The 20,618-nt window shown below is 53.8% G+C and overlaps 1 protein-coding gene and 1 long non-coding RNA gene across 3 annotated transcripts; one reads left to right on the top strand and one right to left on the bottom strand.

The window, feature by feature from the left end:
- Positions 1-8,417: 8,417 nt before the first annotated feature.
- Positions 8,418-12,167, bottom strand: LOC144296723 (uncharacterized). Its single transcript, XR_013363713.1, has 3 exons — positions 11,952-12,167; positions 10,194-10,752; positions 8,418-8,790 (listed from the first exon to the last, which is right to left on the bottom strand). It is a non-coding gene; the product is annotated as an uncharacterized LOC144296723 (long non-coding RNA).
- HOXC13 (homeobox C13) lies at positions 11,326-19,217 on the top strand. 2 transcript variants are annotated; one of them, XR_013363712.1, is made up of 3 exons: positions 14,806-14,922; positions 15,983-16,204; positions 17,644-17,781. XR_013363712.1 is itself a non-coding variant. In XM_077869802.1 (2 exons), exons 1-2 carry the CDS (start codon positions 11,409-11,411, stop codon positions 17,898-17,900), a joined length of 972 nt encoding a protein of 323 aa, XP_077725928.1. In that variant the 5' UTR covers positions 11,326-11,408; the 3' UTR covers positions 17,901-19,217. The 2 variants fall into 2 exon arrangements, 1 of the variants encoding a protein (XP_077725928.1); XM_077869802.1 differs by lacking the exons at positions 14,806-14,922; positions 15,983-16,204 and adding an exon at positions 11,326-12,123 and having other exon boundaries at positions 17,644-19,217.
- The last annotated feature ends 1,401 nt before the right edge of the window (positions 19,218-20,618 follow it).

Below are 20,618 nucleotides of genomic sequence, written 5' to 3'. Positions count from 1 at the left end.
AGCAAGTAGCTTGCAGGCCCCATCACTGAAGGCAAGGTCCCCCCAGCTCAGTGTGCTCGGGCACCTCTGCCCCGGGCCTGCAGCTCGCTGTTCCAGCGCGGGCGCCCGGCTCTGCGGCGGGTGCACCTTCTCGGGTACGTGTCGGGTCTCCCGGGACTTTGACCCTGCGCCCCTCCCCGCCGGGTTGGGAGAGGAGCTGGGCCCCACGCTGGAAAACCTCCCCGGGGGAGGGGAGGGGCCCGGCTCACCCCAGGGCCCGGGCGCTCAAGGCCTCCCGGGTGAAGGAGCGGGGCTTGGGGAGGGATCGCTGCGTTCGCGCGGGCGCCGCGGGGCGGGACGGCTCCCCGCCCCCGCCAGCCCTCCGTGCCCTCGGCGGGAGCGGCTCTGGGGTGCGCGGCGGCCTTCGGGGGTCCCGGGCGTCAGCGGTCGCTCACTTCGCCGCCACCCTCCGCGCCCCGGGCCCTCGCGGCCCGGCTCCGACTCCGCCTGCAGACCGGGCCGCCCCTCCCCAAAGGCGGCTTCGGGGAGCGATGTGGGGTCCCCCCACGCGGAGACGTGGCCGCGGGCCCAGCTCCGGGGAAGGGCGGGAGGCGGTGCGCGGAGGCGGCCCCAGTGCGGCGCCAGCACCAACCAAGTGCCGCTGGGGATGTTCGAGAAATCCAGTTTCTCCCCACCCCGGGATGCGCCCCCCGCCTTAAGTCCATCCCCTCCCAAGCCCCCAAGAGGTGGACGGGCGGGCGCCCCGCAGTCTGGGCGCTGGGGCTCTGGCTGGGGCAGATTTCGTTTGGCGCAGGTTGAGCAAACTCGGTGGCCGCGCCCCAGCTGGGAGCCCCGCGCTGCTCTGCGAGCCCTGCACGCGCCCGCGGCCTCGCCCGGTGCCCCGAGCCGCGCGCGCCCCCAGACCCCGCGGCGCCCCGCTCGCCCTTAGCTCCCCGCGCCTGCTCCCCGCCGGAGGAGGCCGTCGGCTGCCGGGAGCTCGACGGGAAGGCAACGCTCCGAGCTCCCCGAGCGGCCCTGGGAGGAAGGAAAGGAAATTAGCAACTGACACCCCAACTACAGACCTGGAGCCAGATTATGAGCCCACTGGCGGTTTCGCTGAGCCTCCCCCACCCCACCCCACCCCATGCACACATCATGCACCTCCGAGCTGGCTCCGTCCCCGAGAGCACGAGCCCCCAAAGAAGCCCTTCTGGCCTTGAGAAGGGGGACTCTCCTCCCCTCCCCCAGCTTTGATGCTTAAAACTGAAGCTGCTGAATCCTGGTTGGGGACCAGGGAGGAGGTGAGGGGGCTGCTTCTCTGAACTAGGGGTTTGTAACAAAGCAGATTTTGAACTTCTGACAAATACGTTCCTTGCTCCTACAGCGCGGATCTCCTTCCGGAGGGCCACGGTGCGGGGCGGGCCGCAAGGTTCTCCGTGGAAGTGGGCGGCCGGTATCCCAGCACTCCAAAACACCATCGCGGCGAAATCCTGGGAAAACGCAGGCACCTCTTCCTCTCCCCTACCTTTTGATTAGTTGAGTAATTCAGGAAAAGGAGAATTTTGGTTGCTTCTGGAGACTCATTCTTGCTGGAGAGGAAAAAAAGGGGGGGGGGAACCTAATAGAACAACGGTGGAGTGTGAGCTGTGAGCGAGAGGGTGAAATAGGTCCTCTGTGCACTTTTTTTTTTTTTTTTTCTGGCGTAAAAGGACAGAGTCTGCCTTTCTGGGGCATCGGTTCCTAGAAGGATGTTGGTAAAACAGTGCTAGATGGTTACCAAAATGTGTGTGTGTGTGTGTGTGTGTGTGTGTGTGTGTTGGAGGACAAGGGGTTTCTACTTATATGGATGGAAAACATATTTCTTTATGTGGGTTAATACGTGGGCTCTAGCTTTTTTCCAGGGTGATTGAAGCTGGCAGGACCAGCCCCCTCCACCTAATCCTTAGGTGAATATGCACTTGCAGAGCAAATCAGGGGCATTACTCCAACTGGCAAGTTCAGAGTCATCTTCCAGGCTGGGGAGAGCATCTGAGGAACCCCTGCTGAGTAGGAGCCTGAGGAGTGAGCGCTGACCCGCTAGCACCCAGACCAAGGGGGTATCTCTGGACCTAGCCAGAAACTGGGCTCCGGTGGCTGCACCCAGAGAGCCGGTACCCTGAGAGCAAGGGAGCAGTTACTTTGGAGGCAGGGGCTGGGGTGGGACTGGGCTTTCTTCCTCCCTGGATAAACTACATTTGATAAACTTTTTTTCAAGGGTGATGCTGAGTTTTGATGCCACTTTCTTACTGGCAATGTCCGAAGAGAGAAATTCGCCGCTGTGTATGATCCTGTGCCTACTCTTTAAAGCACCAAGTATTCTAAACAAAAAGATTTAATATAGGAAATTTGTAGACTCACCGTGCACCAGATTTAGAAGTACATTTGAAATATGCCCAACTGGGTTGTCATCCTGAGTTTCTACACAAAACATGACCATGCCACATGCAGCAAATGACAACAGATACGTAGCCACACCGAAATTCATACTGAGATTTCTATCATGTGAATAATTTGCTTTTTCTCCTTTATCTTTACGCCAGTGAGGATCTACCCAGCTTTGCAGAAGTCTTTTCCCATAGGGTTCGCTGCCTCTGTCCTTCGGCCCTTCCTACCTACTTCCCCCCATTTTAAAAATTTTGAGCCAAGAATTCTCTCACACATTTTCTTAGTGGGTGCATGAATTTTTTAAAACCACCTCCCTATCCCAAGACTGGAGAGAGGGAACAGAAAATAATTTTTTTTCCCCCTTTCCCATTTGGGAGGTGCCCTTTTCTACAGGAAGAAGGGACCGGCAGTGAGAAGGGAGGGAAAGGGGCTGACCTGCGGTCTCGGCAGGGGTGGTTGTCAGAGGAAATCTGCAATCGGGAGGTGACCCTGCAGAGATGCACCGGCGCCCCCCCCCCCCACCGAGCACGGGGACCTGGTTCCCAGACCCCCTTCTGGGGCGCCCTCGGGCACACCCTAGTCGGGGACCGCGCCTCCCCCGCGCCCAGAGCCCTGGGCCCTCCGGTCTGCTCTCCCCCACACGTGAGTGTGCCCACCTGTGCGCCCAGCCTCGGGGCCCCGAGCGCACGCGCGCCTCCGCGGGGCTGCGGGACCCGGCGGGGCCGCGGGGCGTGGAGCGGGTGCGGGTGCGGGTGCGGCTCGTCCCGCGGTCCTCCCCTGTCGGCCAGTCGCTGTCCCGTGTGCAGGCGGCCTTCGCCCAGCTGCGGCGGCGTCGGAGCTAGGGAGGCCGGATGCGCCATCGCCGCTGCACGTAGCACCGCAGCATCCCCGGAGCCTGCGGGCGGACACCGAGGCCCCGTCCCAGGGCTGGGAGCCTCCCCGAGAGCACGGAGGGGGCAGAGGCTGGCGCCCGGCTCCCGGCCCGGGCCGGCGGGGGCTGCCCAGGCTGCGGGGCCTCGCCACCCAGGCTCCGGGAGCGACCCGAAGCTCCTAAAAATCCGTGCAGGGAAACAAAACTGCGCTGAAGAACCGGCGTCAAAGCCGAGATGCCCGCGAGCTTGGCGAGAGGACAACCTGGTTTCCCGAAGGCGCCTAATTCCGCTAAGCGACCGCTTGGGGAGGGGGGGAGGTGGATCGGAGATGCTCCTGGATATCCTCAGACCTGGTGTCTTTATTCTCTGGAAAAAATAAACTTGTAACAAGCATCTCTGCCTTACGTATGCCTGAACACCTTTTCTACTCAATAGCTAACTGCATCGGAGAAAACCACCGGTGGAGGTGAATGAATAAACACGTCTGTGCTAATGTGTATCTTCATCCCCAGAACTGTAGGTGCACCCATCCCCACTGTAGGTGCACCCATCCCCACCGTAGGTGCACCCATCCCCACACACGCCTATCGGCATGGGCGTAAAGACGATGCAAGGCTTGGCAATTTAAAAGTGAAACATGACAGTGTTTCGTATTCAAGGGAAATATTTTTTTAAATGTTTGCAAAGATTACTTAATTATCTGGATATGGGTATCTGAGGGCACATATCCTGTGTAAATATTTATCTAAAGTTCCCTTAACAACCAGCAAAGCATAGATTATATACTTATTTGTCTAGAGATGATAGGTCTATAATAGATGAGAGAGAAATAAATCTATATTACTTCTTTGGAGGGAAATTCTTGAATAAGCCAAGCACTGAAAAGAGAGTTACCAGTATTTTAAATCACAATGCGGATCCTAGCAGAATAGGATTTTCCTGAGGCTGCGGAGTAGGCGAGGAATTGCATAAGTTCCCCCCTCCCCATGCCTTAGGAGTAGAACATCTGCAAAACTTGAGGACGGTCTCTCACATCCATTGACTTATAGTGCTTAGTAGAAGGAGAAAAGGCCACCTCTGGAGACAGCTGGAGTTGGTGGGTTCACAGAGTCTCCCTAAGCTCAGATCCTAAAAATATTTCCTTTCCTTTCACCCGTACCCACTCTATCAGTCTGCTCCAACCAGCACCCCTGTCATGACCAACCGTAAATGTCTCCAGGCTAGACAAGCACAATACACACCCCTCGCAACACATGTTCCTCAGCATGGGCACTGACTCCAGTGGTGTCCGAAAGCTGGGACTCAACAATTGTGCTCCCTAGAAATGCGGAAGCCCATCAAGTGTGAGGAGCCTGCGGTGGTCTTTGTGCCTCAAAAGATATTTCTTCTTATCTAAGTTAAATTCTTTTCTGACTATGCAAGTGAGTGTGGTAATCTTTAGGAAGAGAAAAAATAGATGTCCCCCCTCCTCCTTTCTGGTTCTTCATCTTTCATCCACTTTGCTGCATGCACAAGGCAACACCACAGCTGAGGGAAAATAGTGTTCCTAAGTACTCCCTGGGGAAGGGAAATTTGGGTGAGAGGGAGGAGGCAGGGAGGGAGGGAAAGTCCCTCCCCAAGGATATCAGAGGGATAGTTTCCCACCAGTCACTAAAACTGCACCAAATCGTATCTTTTAAGGAAGATTGAATTAATTACCACCAGTTGGAATCCTGTTCCAAGTATCAAGACAAACAAACCCCCTCCTGCCTTTCTGCCCCACAGCTCCCAAGCCAGGTTGGCTATTTGAACAAAGAGAGGTTTATTCCCCCTCCAACTTTAGTTGAATCTTGGGTCTTCACTTCCCTCCTTTTTTTTTTTTTTTTTTTGAGATGGGGAAACTAAATTTTCTTTCTTTCGATAAAGCATCTTCTGAAGATCCCTTAGTTGCTTGTGCCTGATTATTCTCAAATTAGAATGATTAGACTGTGTCTTCTTCTGTGACTTCTGAGGGTGTCTGGTCATGTGGAGAACTAGGCTGTGTCATTTCCCTCCTTCTTCATGATGAAACGTACATATATCCTTCACCATCTGCCCCTTAGGGCTCCACCAAATTCCAGTTCCCCGCATCATGGTGGCATTAAGGGAGGGGGGTGTCTCTCATCTAGTTAGAAGTGAAATGTCTAGCACTTCAGCTCTTTCACATTTAGTCATTCTTTGGGACAGGTTAAACAGTCCTCTTTGATACAGAAGAGTGATGGCTTGGGGTCCTGAGAACGTTATTTTCCGTATCTTCCTTTAAAGTAACTAACTAGAAGTCTGAAAGGGAGGGAGAGAAAGATCAGCCTCCTTTCTAGGAGCCCCAAATCTAAACTTTAAAAGATGGAGGAAATGATCGAAAGTGATAAATGCCTTTTCCAAGCATTCAGTTTGTTGGCTTTCTGACCAAAAGGGGCCTTTGTTAGATCTCTGCTACAAGAAAGCCAAACCCAGCTCCCAGCAAACACTCCTCCACCTCTTCCCCACCCCCCTCACTGCCTTGTCTAACTTGAAAATGAACTTGGACTTCCCTCTCAGACAGGCCCTAAACCCAGGAGAGATTTTATTTGTCTGTTTTTGAAGGGCTTCCTAAAAGGGGGAGGTGTTTTGAGGGGAGGGGAGGGGAACAGAGGGCTCTCACCCACAGCAGAAGAGAGGGTAGGGGTAGGGGCTCCAGGGAGGCAAAAAGGGGCAGAAGGTACTTGGTAATTTCTGAGCTCCATGTTAATTCTCTGAATTTCTTTTGTCAGTGGAGGGTGAGGAGAGGGCAAGCGACCGGCTGAGATGTTGCCAAGAGAGACAAGGGGGCAGGAGGGATGAGATTAGAAAGGGATGTTGCTGGGGGAGAAGGAGAAGATGAGGAGGCTGGGAAGGGGCCTCGGTTAGGAGCTTGGCCAGGCTGGGAGGGCGAGGCGGGGAAGCAGTAGAAGAAAGAGGGCTGGGGTAGGGACCCTGGAAGCCACTGGAGGAGGCTTCCTGAGAGTTCTCTATGGCAGGGGCTGATCTCCCCGCCGCCCAACGCAGTGCACCACCAGGCAGGGGAGGAGAATACCCAGGAAAAGATTGGTGATGACAGCCCGAACCTGAACCCCTGTGTGGATCCCTGCAGAACCAGAGAGGAAAGTGTGATGTAGCTCCCCAGACCCTCAGCCTGCACCGCAAGTCCTAAGTGACAGCAGAAGGGAGTGGATTTCCCTGATGTCTTAAAAGAGGGAAGTGAATGGGGTCTGGAGGAAGGCAAGTTTGGGTTTGAGAGTGAAAACTCTGACACTAGGAGCAAAGTGATGCCTCAGCCATCCTGGTCCCATCTTCCCTCAAGCTGGGGCCCCAGGGAGGGAGAACAATAAAGGTGGAAGACGCCGGGATGGCAGCCACTGTCCAGGAGGTGAGTTCCCAGGCTGGGAGGAGACGTCTGGGTGGCCCTTTTCTGAGGCCAGGCAGTGGGGGAGGACAAAATAAAGTAGAGCTGGTTCCCGAAAGATCCAGGTGGCTGGGAGGTGGCATCTGAGTCTCCACACTCCTTGGGTCATCCCCAACCTTCCAGAGCTGGGTGGGGAGTGGAGGAGAGGAGGAGACCGGGCTAGGCCAGGGAGCCCCAGGATCAGCCACTTTTCTTTCCTTTTCACCTATATCACTTTCACAACCTACCAAGAATTTGCATTGAGTGTGTGGGAGGCTCTTTCACTCAGACACACTCTCAGGGCTGTCCTCTCCTAGGCCTTCCCTGAACCCCCAAACCTTTCCTGTATATGGCCTCTCTAACCCAAACAGCCCTTTCTTTCCTGGATAGCTCAAGCCCTATGTCCTCTGTCATCCACAAATCTCCTTTTCCATTCTGCAGCCCGTGCCCTGGACAGGAAAGGGCCCCCCAAACTATGCCCGCCCACCAAGGCCCCAAGTCTGGGCCAGAATCCAGACCCCATGGTGGTGAGGCTCTTTGTTCTCCGGCCGCCTCAACCCACCTCCTCCCTTTTTTTAAACTGGAATTTCTCCCATAAAAAAGGGGGGGCAGGAGCTTAAGGGCTTCGAGCTCTTCCCCCCTCCCCAAATCCTGGAGAATCTGAAGGAAACAGAGGAAATTGTAGGGAAAACATAGGAATTGATGCTTAATTTCCAGAAAGAGGAACCTGGGAGTGGCGAACACACCAACTTCATTCCTCTCATCCTTCTCCCTAGCCTTGGGTTTAAGGCACACCCAGCCCTCAAACACGTTCATCAGGCTTGCACCCCTCTGCGGCAGACGCTGCTAACCTATACCTCTGACTTTGTCTTTAACGCAGAGGGCCAGGAGTTCCACCCCTCACCCTCAGCAAGGCAGACACTCGCCTCTTCATTTCCCTAGTACTTTCCTGGGGGATGTGTAGGTAGATAAGATGAGCGTGCAAATTAAGTGTGTGTACAGAGGGATAAACAGACCAGCAGAGATCTTTATTTGCATATAGAGGACTTCGGCGCGGGGCTGCGTATCTTCAAGAACGCACTGGGTTGTGTTCACAAGGGCATGTGCCCGAACAGTGCTGCAGCCCACACAGGGTCCCAAATCCACAGGCCAGGAGCGAACACACACACACACACACACACACACACACACACACACGCCAAGTGTGTGCATACACTTTCTGTGCAAAAGCACGCTGAACATCCCCTTTGTAGGTTGGACACAGAAAAGAAATATTTCGTAGCTGAACTTAGCCTGCAACTGGGTCCCGAGCAAAGCCAAGGACAGAGTGGCCCCGCCGGCAGGGCTGCCTGTGTCCCTTTTGAGCAGGGACCGGAGCTGAGCCCGGTTTTCCCGATGGGGCCCAGGAGCGATTTTCCATTTTCCTTTGATATAATGAAATGCTGCGTCTTTCCTCCCACACCAGCAGCTCGGCGAGAGCCGAGGAGCACCCTCCTCTTCGTTGCCCTGCTCTCCTCTGAACTTGCTCGGCGGTGGAGCTCCAGCGGCCGCATTGCAGCCCGGCGGGCTTGGGGCTTGGGGCTTGGGGCTTGGGGCGGCAGGGCGCGGGGGGCGAGCGCCGGCCGGGTCTCAGCGCCCGGCTTTCCGGGGCAGGAGCGCCTCGGAGATGTAATTACTATGTTTGCAGTGGTGCATATTCTCCTGGAGTGTTTAATTTGGTTTTATTTGTGTCTCAGCGAGATCCACATTTTGGGGGGAGGGGAGGAGAGAGAAGCGACCCCAGGCTTAAAGTTAATTAACCACCCAGGCTTTGCTGCCCACACCGCCGCGCCCCCGTCCAGGAGCCAGTTTCAGGCGCGGAATGTCCTGGGAAGCCCAGAGAAAGAGCCGGGAATCGTTCAGAGTATGCGGACAGTCTCCAGATGCTTTTAATGCCCTTGGCCCTGAACCTTCCCCTCCTCCAGGCTTCCCATACCCCCAAGTCTCTTGGTGGGTGCGTGGGGGGTGGGGGGCTACATCTTCGCTGGCTGGTCTTCTTGATGAAGGAGGCTTTGGTTCCCTCTCCTCTTGTAGCTAAATTTTGGCCGCATCGTGCCCCTAATAAATGGAATTGTAAAATTGCCGGGTTAATTAAATCTATATCTCATTGCAATAGGAATAGTTAATGTCCTTACATAAACCTGGAAAAGAACATACTATTAATTTTATTTATTGCTGGGCCGCCCTGCACCCAGATCCTTCCCACCGTTCTGACCCCTACTCCCAAAGGCTGGGTCCGGGGTCCACGGAAGACACGTCAGGCGTCAGGCAAGAGCATTCCTGGGCTGGGGAGGGAGCCCTAGGAATGGGGTGGGCCGTTCAGGCCCTTTGTTTCTCCCGGCGGCCCCACAGAGCCCGGTCCACGCATCTCCCGGGGTCTCCACGCAGACCCAGGACTTCGCCGTAGGAGAAGCCAGGGCCTCTGCACCACCTCTACACCTGCGGCTGGAAAACCTCAGACCTCCGCGCCACCCACCCCCACCAGCCAGGCCAAGGTCACAGGACCCAGCCTGGACTGGCCAGCCCCGTGTTTGCTCTCCTTGTCTTACCTTGACCTTGGACTCTGAGGCAGGGTAGCCAGTTTCCAAGCCAAAAGCCGTCTCCCAGCAAGACCCCACCTTCCCCTGGTTCATCTCTTCTCCCTCCACCATCATCGCCCCCAACACACTTTCAAGCTAAGAGGGCTTTATGTTTCAAACCTTCCTGTTGTATTTTCCTCCCACTTTCCACCCAGCCCAAAGCCTGCCTGCTTTTCAGACTCTGCGCTGAGGTCCATCCTTCCAGATGAACATCGCACTGATAAAGATTACTCATTTCTTATCCTAACTCCCCGACGCTGGGCGCTCTCCATTGTCAAATACCACCTTCCCCATACGGGGAGAAGGGAGGCGGCCAGTGGGTCACGTCCCCGTACAGACCCGGGTTTGCTCCCAGGGTTGAGGGATCCAGTGGGTCCGGACTAGCCTGCGCGTGGTCTGGACAGGAGCACCCAGCATTTAAAATCTGTGGCGGTGGCAGGACAGAGGGAGACGCAGCAGCCCCTCTCCCCTCTTTTTTTCCTCTCTCTCTCTTTATTACCTCTTCTCCTCAGGGAGGCCCTGTGCTGAAAGGGAATTTGGCTCAATTCCATGGAGATGTGCTCTGGAAAGGGGTGACTCTATTAATGAGCTAAACTGGACATAGGAAACCCAAGTCTGGAGATTGGTAAGGAGAAGGGGGAGGGGGGGCTTTTTCAAAAATCGGTAAGTTGGTGTTAATTTTTTTTCTTTGAAATATGGGGCAATTTTAAAGCATGAAGACACTCCGCAGTAAAAGGGAGTGACCCCAAGAAAGCTGTGGGAGCTAAAGTTAGAGAACTGTGTTGATCCTGGTTCTGCCCCGGGGCCCTCTCAGGCCGGCTCTCGGGGCTGCGGAGGGCGGAGGCGGGCCGCGAGGCTAGGTCGGTCCTTCTGGGGTCTTACAGAGTTGCGCCTGGAAAGGTCCCTCCAAAGGGGCAGCTCCGCCGACTCTCTCTCGTCCCACGTTTCCTTTTGTACACCGATGTGAGGGCGCTTGCTCTTGCTCGCATCAAGGGCTTGTGAGCTTGCCTAGACCGAATCCCACCCCCCCATCTCCCGCCCTTTCCTTTGAAAATCTCACTCCGAGGCGGTTGATTTCTATTGCATATTGAAACATCAGCCTATTCCCTTTGCCCTCTTTTTCCTCCTTTTATTCTCTCTCCACTTTTCACTGAAGAGCATCCCTCTACCCTCTCCGTGTAGTGGTGTGTGTGTGTGTGTGTGATTTGGGGCTATCACATCCTCTTAGCCCTGTCTGCCCTGCGGTGGAGGTGCAGGAGCCAGCCGAAAGGCTCCCTCTCGGACAACTGGGGCTTTGGGGAAAGTGGCTAAAAAGTCGGAAATGCAGATGCAATCCTGGGCATCCAGGTCTCTCGCTGCGCGGCGGGTTCCTTCCATCCGTGAGCTCCAGGGGATTATGCCAGGGCGAGAACCCCGCGCCTTGACCGCGCGCTTCCGCCTGCTTTATTAAGAGGGGAAAAAATAAAAATCCAGTCTCCCCGCTACCCTTAGCCCCAACCCCAATCCAGCCACAGCGAGATCTTTTTTTTTTTTTTTGGGGGGGGGGGTGGGGGGAGAGATCAGTCTCTCCCATAGACAATCTAAACCTAAACCTAGAGGGAGGCGCCCAGGAACAGTCCTAGTCGCTCCAGACCCCTTTGCGTCGGCCAAATTCAGCCTCCCCCCTCCTCCCTCCTCCCTCCCCCTCCCTCCCGGGGCCTGCCAGGGGGGCGGCGCCCTGTCCCTTTAAATCTCCCAGCTCCCTCCTCTCGGCCCCTCCTGAGAGCCAATCAGCAGAGGCCTGATCCCTTCGGCCCCGCCCCGCCGCGAGGGGTGGGAACCCCAGGAGGCCCGGCCCCGGAGTCACGTGCGGGGGCCGCGTCACGTGGGCGCGGGAGGGGCGGGGCGGGGGGGCCGCGCGGGAGGCGGCGGATTTCTTAATGAGGAGTGTCCGCATGCGTACGGGGAGCGGCGGGAGGGAGGTGCAGGCCGCGGGCGGAGGGGGAGGGAGGGGAGGGGAGGGGGAGGAGGAGGAGGGAGGGGAGAGGGAGCGAGGTGTCTCCCTAGCTCGCTGCCTCTGGCAAGTGGAGTTTTTAAAAAGCTCGCGCAGACCATGTCATGACGACTTCGCTGCTCCTGCACCCGCGCTGGCCGGAGAGCCTCATGTACGTCTATGAGGACAGCGCGGCGGAGGGCGGCGGCGGCGGCGGCGCGGGCGGCGCGGGGGGCGGCTGCAGCGGAGCGAGCCCCGGCAAGGCCCCCAGCATGGACGGGCTGGGCAGCGGCTGCCCGGCCAGCCACTGCCGCGACCTGCTCCCGCACCCCGTGCTGGGCCGCCCGCCCGCCCCCCTGGGCGCCCCGCAGGGCGCCGTCTACACGGACATCCCGGCCCCGGAGGCGGCGCGCCAGTGCGCCCCGCCGCCGGCGCCCCCCACCTCGTCCAGCGCCACCCTGGGCTACGGCTACCCGTTCGGGGGCAGCTACTACGGCTGCCGCCTGTCGCACAACGTGAACCTGCAGCAGAAGCCCTGCGCCTACCACCCGGGCGACAAGTACGCGGAGCCGTCGGGCGCCCTGCCCGGGGACGACCTGTCCTCCAGGGCCAAGGAGTTCGCCTTCTACCCCAGCTTCGCCAGCTCCTACCAGGCGGTGCCCGGCTACCTGGACGTGTCGGTGGTGCCCGGGATCAGCGGGCACCCGGAGCCGCGCCACGACGCGCTCATCCCCGTCGAAGGCTACCAGCACTGGGCGCTCTCCAACGGCTGGGACAGTCAGGTGTACTGCTCCAAGGAGCAGTCGCAGTCCGCGCACCTCTGGAAGTCCCCCTTCCCAGGTAAGCCGGGGGCCCGGGCGCCGCCGCGCGCCGCGCCTCCCCGCCCCGCCTGCCCCGGGGCTCCGCGCCGCAGCCACCCCCGCCGTCTGGGGCTCGGCTGGGCCGAGGGAGCCGGCCGGGCGAGCTGCGCCGAGGAATGCGCGGGGAAGAAATCTGCTCCGACACGTTCCCCGGAGCTGCCGGCCGAGGGTGAAGCAATCACAGGCGCCCGCGCGCCCGCCTCCGCCTCCCGCGCGGCCCTGGGCGCCCCGCGCCCGCCTGCAGCCAGGACGGGGGATGGGGCGGGCTGAAGGGCCGGGAGCAGACGCCCGCCGGGCCCACCGCGGGCGGACGCGCGGGTCTAGAGCAGTGGGCAGCGAGCGGACGCACAGTGTGGCCTGCAGAGATCAAGAGAGGGAGCTGCCCTGGCACCTCCTTTCTGGCCACCAGGACAAAACAACCCACCGAAGAATCGAAGAATGGGGGGGGGGGGGGGGATAAGAACTCTCCTGCCCGAATTTTCAAGATCGTGCATGCACCAGACAGGTTTTGTTTTGTTTTGTTTTTTTGTCTTGTTTTTGTGATTTGAATGGGGGGGGGGGCTCTAAAGACATGTAGACTGTTTTTCTGTTCTTGGTTTATTTTTAAGGATTTGGCCCCCCTGAGTTTCCTGGTCCTTAAAGGAGCAGAACTAAAATCTCCGGAGAGGACGTGGAGAGAAGGGAGTTTGCATCCCTCTCCTGCCCTACAACATTTTCTTTGCTTCGCTGGTATCCTGAGCTCAAATCCTGTGGGTGTTCCCACTGCCAGCTCCTCCACCCCCACCCCCAGATGTTGGGTGGGGGGAAAGAGAGTTTTCTATGCCTCGACCACAGAAAAGGGGGAATGAGGATGAGAAGTGGGGGACCGAAGACCTGTTCTGGATACAGCCGGGATCCAGGCCCAGGCTAGGGACGCCTAAGTCTCTGCCTGTGGAATAGGGGGTGGGAATTCACCCATGTCCTGTTCCTTTTCCAAATGAGGCTGATTCTAAACCAGAGGGGACCCTGTAATCCTCACCGCTCCCCAGGGGAGAAAGATCAGTCTCAGGTTTGTCAAAATCACATCAGGAGCTTTGGATACAGCACAGTGCTGAGCGGTTACAAAGCTAGAGCCTCCGTCTGCTCTGGCTTTAAGCAGAGCTCGGTGGGAGAGGGCTGGCTAGCTCCATCCTAATGCCTACAGGCGTCCTGGTGGGGGGCATGGAAGCCACAGATGTCTCCTCAGACCGTCCACAGGGCCCCCCAGCTCTAAGTGTGAGCCCAGGGACATTTTCACTGGGGATTAGAGGTCTGAAGACCTGCTAAGGGTGGGCCTGAAATTCCTCTGCATCCGGGATTGGGGCAAGGGCAGATGGTGAGAAATCCCTGAATGATGTTAGAAAGTGTAGAAAATAGCATTCTTGCAAATATGAGATTACTTAGTATAACACAACCGAATATCAGGGTGGGACCCACACTAGGCACCCCATTTCTGGCCACCAGAGGATTCCAGGATGATACCATTTTAGTATAAGGTATCTGGTATTGGTTGCTCTGAATTGGCAATAATATTTTTATAAAATTTCTGTTAATTAACTACCTAATAGGAAACACATGATAATACATTTCTAGAAGACAGACAATTCACATGGAAGTATACAGCAACGTATTAGAGACAGATGGCCCTTTCGTTCTCCATCTCACCCAGACCGAAAACTCCTTAGAAGACACAAGTCCAGCAGGAATTCCTGGAGGAGGGAGAGCTAGCTGGTAGGCAATGCTAAGGGACTGAAGGGCAGGGGAGCAGATGCCCACCGGGCCCACTGTGGGCAGAGACACAGGACTAGAGCAATGGGCAATGGGTTTAGTGTGGAGAGATAAAGAGAAGGAGCTGCCCTGGCATCTCTGTGTATGTATGTGGAGCGAGGTGGGGGGTGAAAGATTGGAAAGCAGCTCAGAAATATCTTTGAGCAAAATGAACATCTTAGAGATACCCAGGGGGGGGAAAAGCCTGCTAAAAATAAACACTTTTTGATCATAATCTCCTAGAGAAAAGTAACTTTGAAATAAAAAAATATAGCCCAATTGAGATTTAATACACTTGCAAATTACGGCATGGAAGTGGATATATAAAACCCACTATGTTTCAGCAGCTATATGCTCACACGCTCCCTGTGTGGAAACCGAATCAGGCTGGTATATCTCAGTGAGTACAGATGTCCAGGCAAAAAGCAGATGAAAAAGAAATTATCTTCAGACACCCTACATCTTTCTACCCACACAGGGATCTTTTAGAAGTAGTGAGATTTCCAGATAACTCTGTCTATGCAATTGTGGTTTGTTCGGCAGCATCTGGGCATAAACACTACTGTCTCTCTTTAGCGCCTCTGGCTCTGAGAAACCTCACTATGGCAGTCTGGGCTGGTGTGGGATATGGAGGCAATTGTTCAGAAAGATCCAGATAATTAGGGCCGAGATGTGTTGTGGCTTCTTCTTTCCCCCAATTATACAGACCCTTGTTTCATTGCTCTTTTTTTTTTTCCTTTCTCTGGTGAGTGTAGGCACTTTTTTTTTTCCACAGAGAGAGACAAAAATTCCAAGAGAGAATCAGAAATTCCAAGAGAGAATCAGAGCATGGGGTGGGGGTGGGGGGCACAGGGAGATCAATAGAATGAAATAGTGGGTTCTTTGGGCCATGTTGGAATCCCTACTGACTAGCCTTTGGATTTTGGTTGAGAAGAGCAGCTAGGATTTCTAGCTAGACCAAGTCCTCTTCAGCATGCAGAGCCCTGTTGTAGGAGTGAGTGGTAAAGAGCAAGTGGGCTGTGGGAACTTGTACCGAGGACCCCAAGAGAAGCCTACAGCTGAGCATTGATCTGATTTTTATTCAACTCTCAAAGATGTCTATTAGGTCCCCAGCTATGAAGTGGTTTGTGTGTGTGCTCTGGAGGGACATTAGGGAAGGCTTGATTGTAAAATTAATAACCAAATCCCCTATTTACTTTAGGCAGTAGAGACACAGCTCGAGGTCTGAGCTTCCAGATGTTCCTACATCTGTAGATCCCAATTCCTTTCCAGAAAAGACAGCAGACAATGAAAGGGGGCTTCTTTGAGAAGGCAAGACTAAAGGTGGATTCCCAGGAGGCCAAAACAACCAACATTTTGGTCAGATCCATTAAAAACTTGGGCAAGTCAATCCTTGGCATCCTATAGAGAAAAATAACTAGTTTAGACCACGTATCTGCTTTTTAAAACACAATTTTAAGGATTATGTTGATTAAATCTCATTGGAAATTTAGAGTTGGAGTTTAGAGGATCCAAAATCGGGTAGGAAACTGTGACCATTTCCAGAAAGTGAGATAGAAAGTCAGGGACAATTAGTTCGTTAATCCAGGAACCAAAACCCACTTTAATTCATTTCGCTCTCCAGGGAAAAAGAGGTATTTCAGAGCTGGATTGTACCAGATAGCCTATTTCCATTTCAGAACTTACTGTGTCATTACATTGAGTCAGAAAATCTTGGTTTAAAATCTAGCCCTGTCACTCAAGTAATTTTACCCACTTTGAGCTTCAGATTCCTCATCTTGTAAATTGGGTTTAATAAAATAAGCCTGAAAAAATGTTCTGAGGATTTAAATAATAATAATAATAATAAAACACCCAAGTAGCTCATGGTATCACTACTTACCCTCTTTGTTTTACTCTTGTCCCAGAGTCACCAATCTCCTGAATCATAGCTACATCTGTAAGAGTAAAACAAATTTGAGAACTGAGAGTCATTAAAAAAATATCTTGTGCAGAAAAATTCTTTTTAATGTAAAGGATCTTCTCTGTTAAAGTAAAGCTGTTTTGTTTTTCAGATTAAAAAAAACAAAACAACAAAAAAACCTTGGCCTATTCCTACACAGGCAGAGAAAAGTGACAAGTCCAACAATTTTCCTGAGAAACTGTCATCATGAAGACAGCCAGACCAGGCCATTGGAACCCCCTCTCTTACACATAATCTTCCTGAGCACTTTATTTCCTACTGCATTTGATTGTGACCTCTTCTCTTTCCAGCCTGTATAGACAAGTATTCCTGGGTGAGAGCAGATCCAATGGGAACGGGTGTAGGGAAGGTGTTTTATGAGGGTGGGGTGAGAACAAGCATTTCAGGAAGAGCCTTGTGTCTGCATTCCGGACTGCCTCTCTACTTCCAAAGGGCAGTAAGAATGAAGGGGGACCCCAAATATCTGGTCCTCAGCATTAGCTTCTGCCTGAAGAAGTCTAACAATCACATTTTTAAAAATTGAGGGGTGAATTATTCAGATAATCTCCCTAATTCCCCGCTTCCCTTTGGAAGTGTTGCTATGACCTCTTTATTAACAGAGGTGAGGGTGGAATGGAAGAGGGATATAAGGGACATATATTGGTTCTTAGTTCCTGTGAAAATCACAGAGTCTGAAGAGATTGACCGAGTAGTGGTTGGGATAGCAAGGTGTTTAGGGTGGCTAGGGTTCCTGTATGCCATAGAGAAAGTTTCTCGCAGCGTTGGAGGAATGGAGAGGAGAGGGGGTTGGAGCAGAATTTGCTCTGTTTTGGTGAGTGGACACTTGTGGGGGCAAGGAGAGGCACTTTATTCTTATTGTGGAAGACTTATGTAAATAGCCGGATTTAACCCAAGAAGAGCTCTCCTAGTACCTCCTTTGGTAGGCAGACCCGGGGTGTGGACTCGACTTCCAGGGACCTGAATCTCTACATCTTGCATCCAAGACTTCCCAACTTGGATGCCGTTAAGTGGCTCACGTTGCATGCGTAGAATGCTCAGCTCCCAAGCTGGCTGGCTTCACCTGGACACTTCTCTTCTCTGGCTGTTGGTACAGGTCTCAGCTTCCTAGGGCAGAGGCAGTGACCAAAGGCATCAGGCCTCACTCAGTGGTGTGCACCCCCTGGAGCTCTCTCCCTTCTTGCCATGCCCTCCCTTAAACATGAGGACAGGACACCTTCTCCTGATAATGGGGCACAGTTTATACTAATAAATGCCCAAGGGATCTAACTGCAGGAAGGAGGAATTTTCCTGAATACTTGCAATCCTCTAGGCCCTTAGACCAGGATGAAGTTTGTAGGACCCTTTTAAGGCTCCAGGATTCTAATAACAAATGCTGTGCAGAACTATCTTGGAGCCTGAGGCAAAAGGACAAATCAGTACTACGGAATTTTAAAATTTGTTATTTTGTTTATCATGGATTTTTTTGCATTCATTTTGATTTCTTTAACATTTCATTAAAATATCACTTATCTGGATTCCCAAATTCTTGGTGCCCCCATCTTTTAAAATTTGCACAAGAAAAATAAATAAATAAAATAAATTAAGTTTGCACAAGAGGCAACACTCTAGTGTGGCCTTGCTAATAACAGATGTGCAAAGTCCGTGCCAGAACCTTGACCCTACACAATGGTGCAGCCTGGGGCACACAGCCCGGCTGTCTAGGGTCCAGGCACGGGACTCACTTCCTGCCACCCTCCTCCTTTCTCCCCCCAGATGTGGTTCCCCTACAGCCCGAGGTGAGCAGCTACCGGCGCGGGCGCAAGAAACGCGTGCCCTACACCAAGGTGCAGCTGAAGGAGCTAGAAAAGGAGTACGCTGCCAGCAAGTTCATCACCAAAGAGAAGCGCCGGCGCATCTCTGCCACCACGAACCTCTCCGAGCGCCAGGTCACCATCTGGTTCCAGAACCGACGGGTCAAAGAGAAGAAGGTGGTCAGCAAATCGAAAGCGCCTCATCTCCACTCCACCTGACCAGCCGGCTGGCCACCTGCCCCGTCTATTTATGTCGCCGCTTTGTACCATAACCGAACCCAACGAAGGACACTTCGCCGGTGCAGACGAATATTTAATGTTAACAAGAAAGAGTAACTGCGCCATGGGAGGCAGAGAGGCTCGGAGGGCGAGCTCTGCAGCCCCCCACTCCCCACCCCATCCTCAGCCCCCCACCGCCATGCAGATGGGACCTACTAGGCCTAGAGAGCTTCTAGAGAGCTTCTAGAGAGCTTGGGCGGTGGGGCTGGGTGGGCTGTGGGAGGAAGGCTGGGAGCCTGCACTCCCCTTTGCCCTCATCCCCCGCCTCGCCAGAAAGCTGAGAGGCAGGGAGCGAAACGCCCGATCATTCCAACCAAAGCAGGGCTGGGGAACCCCAAATGACCCCATTCTTGCCTCATCCTTTGCCAGGCAGTTGGTGACCCTCCTGAGGGTGGGGCCCAGTGCAGACCTGGCCGAGCTCATACTATCCTTCCCCTTCCTCGTCCCGCTCCCTGTCCCGCCCGCACTCCTTAGTTAGGCAAGATTTCCCGGTTAAGATTCTCTGTGCATATTTTAAAAGTCACGTTAATATTAATGATAATTGTTAGGGATCCGGCATTGTGACTGGAGTACACACAGCGCATAGGTTTTCTTTCTTTCCTGTTTCAACAAAAGCTGGAATTGGTGGAGGAGCTGCCTATCCCCACCTCAACCAGGAAACTGAATTTCTCCGGAGGAGCTGACTCTGCCCCACGGTCTCCTCCTGGGCTCTGCTCTCTCAGTCCCCTGCAGAAATCCAAGGAGGATGGAAACTCCAACCACGCTGCTAAATATCTTCCCCCTTCTCCTTCCTTCCCTCCATCCCTCTCCCTCCCGGGGATCAGGCCAGGCACAGAAGCAGAACGTTTTTCTAAGGAAAGGACGAACTTCTCTTCCAAGGGGATGGAGAGTGGGTCCCCGGCAGAGCCCCTCCCCAGTTGCTCTTCCGCGGAGGCAATCGCTGAGAGAGCCTCACACTTTCACTTCTACCGATTGTCCAGAGGAAAGCAGTTTTCTTCCAGGAGGCCAAAATAACCAGCCCCCAATTAACCAGCTAATGTAGACGCTGCCTAACATTTCCCTCCTCGAAGGCCAACTTGCTGCCGAGGGGGGAGGTCCCTCTCCCTTCTCCCTTCCCACTGGTGCATTACAAAACAGTGTTCTTTTGAAATGTTCATCAGAAATAGGCTTTTTTAAAATGTTGTGTATCTGTATATAGTATTGTGATGTCTGAATGACAATGTACTGAATGCAAAAAGAAAAAAACAACCCCACAGACCTGTTTTTAAAATAAAATCTTTTTTTTTTTTTGCCTTGATTTTATGACTCAGATTCCTTCTGCAGACCCTTCTGTTCACTGGCTCATCGGGGCCACCTTTGATGCCCCAACACAGCCAGAATGGGCAAGGGGAAGCGTGTAGACATCACTTCCAGCTGGGTAAATTCCAAACTCATATTTCGTTCCACTCAAGTTTTCAAAGTGAGTTATTTGGGTTGTGGATGTGATCTCGAAAGGAGAAAACTCCCTCGAAATAGACGAGTGTGTGTTGGGGATAGAAGGATGCAATCAGCGACTGGGAAGGCCTGGAACAGGTGAGTGAGAACAGTACACTGCCTGTTGACTTCACTTAACAGTTGGGGCTCAGATCTGGATTTAGGAGCTGAGAAGGCAGCACCAGCTAGAGCTGGAGGCTATGGTGATCGCAGCACCAGCGGCAGCGCCAGGGAGCTAATCTTAGGCTTCTGGGGCCCTGCTGCCCCCAGAGGGTCCGCAGTCTCTCCAGCCAGTGCAGGCCTGGAGCTAGGCAAGGGTCCGCACAGCCTGTTCTGCTGGCGGGGGTGGGGGGGTGGGGGGGTGGGGGGTGGGGGGGTGGGTGCCGCAAGCTCAGCACTCCTAGGCTGCTCTCTTTTCTTTCTCACCAATTTATGCAGAGATGTCAGGCCGCTAGGACCCCTTGGCCCCCCAGTTCATAAGCCAATCCCACCTTTATTTTCCAGCATTCCTGGGGACCACAGTCTTCTAGGCCGTCAGGAGCCATGTAGACTCTGCCATTAATTTGTTTTCCCTGTCGCGTCCATCCGTGCCTATCTCCCTATCTGGCGGAGTTAATGAGATCGTTAAGTTGTCAGGTTAAGAGACTTTTAAAAAGCAATATAGCCTAAAACAATGTTATCTCAGATTAAATCTTTACTGCAGCAATTTTTATTTATATATAATATTTTTCCTCTCCTGAGACACAGAAAGACTGGAGGCATTGGGTTGGAAATCAGAGCTCTCCGACCTCCCTTTGCCCGATGGCTGAGGTTCTTACAATTTTACTTAAATAAACATTTCTGGGGGTGAAGCACACACACACACACACACACACACACACACACCATGTTGTCTGAAGAGACAAAGAGCCTGAAGAATTCACCCTCTGTAGAGGCTCTGCTACTGATGTGGCTGCCAGTCCTGTTCTACTCCATTTCAACTCTGGGTTAACTCTCAAAGAATCACATGCTGGGAAGTGGGAGTTTGGGGGGATGTAGGTGAGCCTCCCAAGAATAAGGTTCATTCTTAATTCCATGTTCTCTTCTCTCACCACCTGCCACCTTAACCTCTTCCCAAAACCAAAACCCTGAATCTCTTCTGAGATGGAAAGAATTGAAAATTATATGCGTGTGTCAGACAGAGGA

The sequence above is a fragment of the Canis aureus genome, chromosome 25 (genome assembly GCF_053574225.1).
Source record: "Canis aureus isolate CA01 chromosome 25, VMU_Caureus_v.1.0, whole genome shotgun sequence".
NCBI classification, from domain to species: domain Eukaryota; kingdom Metazoa; phylum Chordata; class Mammalia; order Carnivora; family Canidae; genus Canis; species Canis aureus.
Note: the sequence above shows the minus strand (reverse complement) of the source record. Positions and strands in the feature narration are given on the sequence as shown.